This window comes from Panthera uncia, unplaced genomic scaffold (genome assembly GCF_023721935.1).
Source record: "Panthera uncia isolate 11264 unplaced genomic scaffold, Puncia_PCG_1.0 HiC_scaffold_1674, whole genome shotgun sequence".
NCBI lineage: Eukaryota > Metazoa > Chordata > Mammalia > Carnivora > Felidae > Panthera > Panthera uncia.
Window position 1 is genome coordinate 1 of NW_026058332.1, and position 2,030 is coordinate 2,030.

Consider the following 2,030-nt stretch of genomic DNA (forward strand, 5'->3'; position numbering starts at 1 on the left):
GGGCCAGGCGCCCCGAGGCCGACTTGCCATTGCAGTCCTGGTGCTCGGAGGCCGAGCTGCGGCCACTGGCTGTGCGGTGCAGCCCGGGCACCTGCAGCGTGTCCGGCAGGTCAAAGGAGCTCTTGGCCTCCCGCTCCAGGGAGCCCCTGTGGCGACGGTCGCTGCCCGCCGGGCTGGCTCTCTCCTCTTCCGAGCTCTCGTCCTCGTCCTGGCTCTCCCGGCCCTCGCCCGACAGCAGGGAGCGCCGTTCCCCACTCGGGCTCCTTCGCTTCAGGCTGGGGGCTCGGCCCAGGCTGTTCCGGCTGGAGCGCCTGCTGGTCCAGCTGCTTGCCGCGCTCCAGGGGCTGTGCGGAGAGCTGCGGGCGCTCGGCTGGGGGTGGGGGTGAGCCAGGGAGAGGGCGGTCTCAACCAGGACCTCGCAGCCCTGCACCCCACCCCCCACAGGCACCCTGTCTCCTGTGAGCCTCCTCGGCGCCGTATCAGGAGTCGAGGTGTAAGCGGGAGCCGTGGACCAGACGCCTGGGTTCAGATTACTCACTCCCACCAGCTGGGTGACCCTGGGCAAGTGACTAAACCTCTCTGTGCCTCAGTTCCTCATCTGGAGAAGAGCTACGACACGAGTACCTATTCCTCATGTAGCTGACTGGCCGTATAAAGTGACGGCAGGCGCGCGGGCCCCGACGCCGACTCCTGGATTAAACTTCTGGCTCTGTCACCGGCTCACTGCCGAGCTTCCCACCAATCAGTTTGGCAAGCTAAGACCTGGGGCCCCATCTGTCAAGTGGGGATAATAATGAGACCTACCTCATGGGGCTGCTCTGGTATAGAATCAGTAACTGCACGGGGTTTGCTATTATGATGAAGTATTAAGGAGAGAAGGACCTCCGCTATCTTATAGCAGAGGCTCAGAGGTTGAGTTTCACCCAAGGGCAGTTAAGGAACACAAGAATAGGATTAGAACACTGCTCTTTCTCCCCCCAAGGCCAGAGCTCTGCACCTGCCTGCATTACTAGCCCTACTGACCTCCCGGGGGCTTGTCCAACCTAGGGCTCAGAGGCCTTGGGCCTCTCCGCCCCCATCCTCTCTTCCCTCCTGACCTCTGTGCACGTCCCACCGTAGGGCACCCGTGTGCACCCCATACCGGTGACTTCATCTCATGGGCCGCCCCTGGCTCAGCAGACCCGCTGCTGCTGGTGCGGCGGGAGGCGGGGCCCAGCGCCTCGGCCAGGCCGGTGCTGGAACTCTTGGGGAGCGACATGGGCGTGGCGGCCGTGTGGATGATAAGAGGCGGCAGCAGGTTCTTCCGCAGCTCTGGGTGCTCTCCCAGGGACACCACTGCCGGGGGAGTGAGAGAAGGAGAGACCCTGAGTCCACTCAAGGCTGGCCCAGGGCCAGGGCCCGCACCCCCAGGATAGATACTCACAGGCCAGGCGCTTCTTCCTGTCCCCGTCACCATCCAGGCTGGGTGAGAAGAAATCGGGCTCTGACTCGGACTTGGTGGCATCTCCCTAGGGTGGGGGGGGGGGGGAGCAGGCCATTAGAGACCTGGCCCGGCAGGGGCTAGTGGGCTGGACTGAGGCCTCCCTGTCTCCACAAGCATACACCACATATAGGCTATGGGAACCAGCAACCACGGCACGAGGCATGCACTGGCACAGGCCACACCATCCAGGCGTGGGGCCCAGAGCTCCCCAGGGCCCCCGACACCTCTGCCTCCCACCTGCCACACCTCAGAGAAGGCCACGGCTAACCCCATAGCCCATGGCACAACCAGCCTGGTGGGGACTGGCTCCGGGAAGGGCTGAGGGGAGAGGGGAACAGCCGGGCAGGCGGGTGGGCGGGTGGCATAGGCCAAAGGGAGCTGGGGACCTGAGTGAAATGGTCACTAGAGCCTAAATTCCCAAGGCCACTTGTGCCCTCTGCTTTCCTTCCATGGCTGCCCTCCCCTGAGCCGCAGACCTGAGGACCCCAGAAGGAAATTGAAAGACCCCAGACAGAGCAGCTCAGCCCAAGGAGGCCACTTCAGGCCC

General features: G+C 64.1%; 1 protein-coding gene across 1 annotated transcript; it reads right to left on the reverse strand.

The window, feature by feature from the left end:
- Window positions 1-7: 7 nt before the first annotated feature.
- On the reverse strand, window positions 8-1,756 carry LOC125917306 (voltage-dependent T-type calcium channel subunit alpha-1G-like; the record flags this gene model as incomplete). Its single annotated transcript, XM_049623541.1, has 4 exons — window positions 1,721-1,756; window positions 1,424-1,508; window positions 1,142-1,335; window positions 8-370 (listed from the first exon to the last, which is right to left on the reverse strand). Coding segments are annotated over exons 1-4 (678 nt in total), but the record flags the coding sequence as incomplete, so codon positions are not given.
- Between the last annotated feature and the right edge of the window lie 274 nt (window positions 1,757-2,030).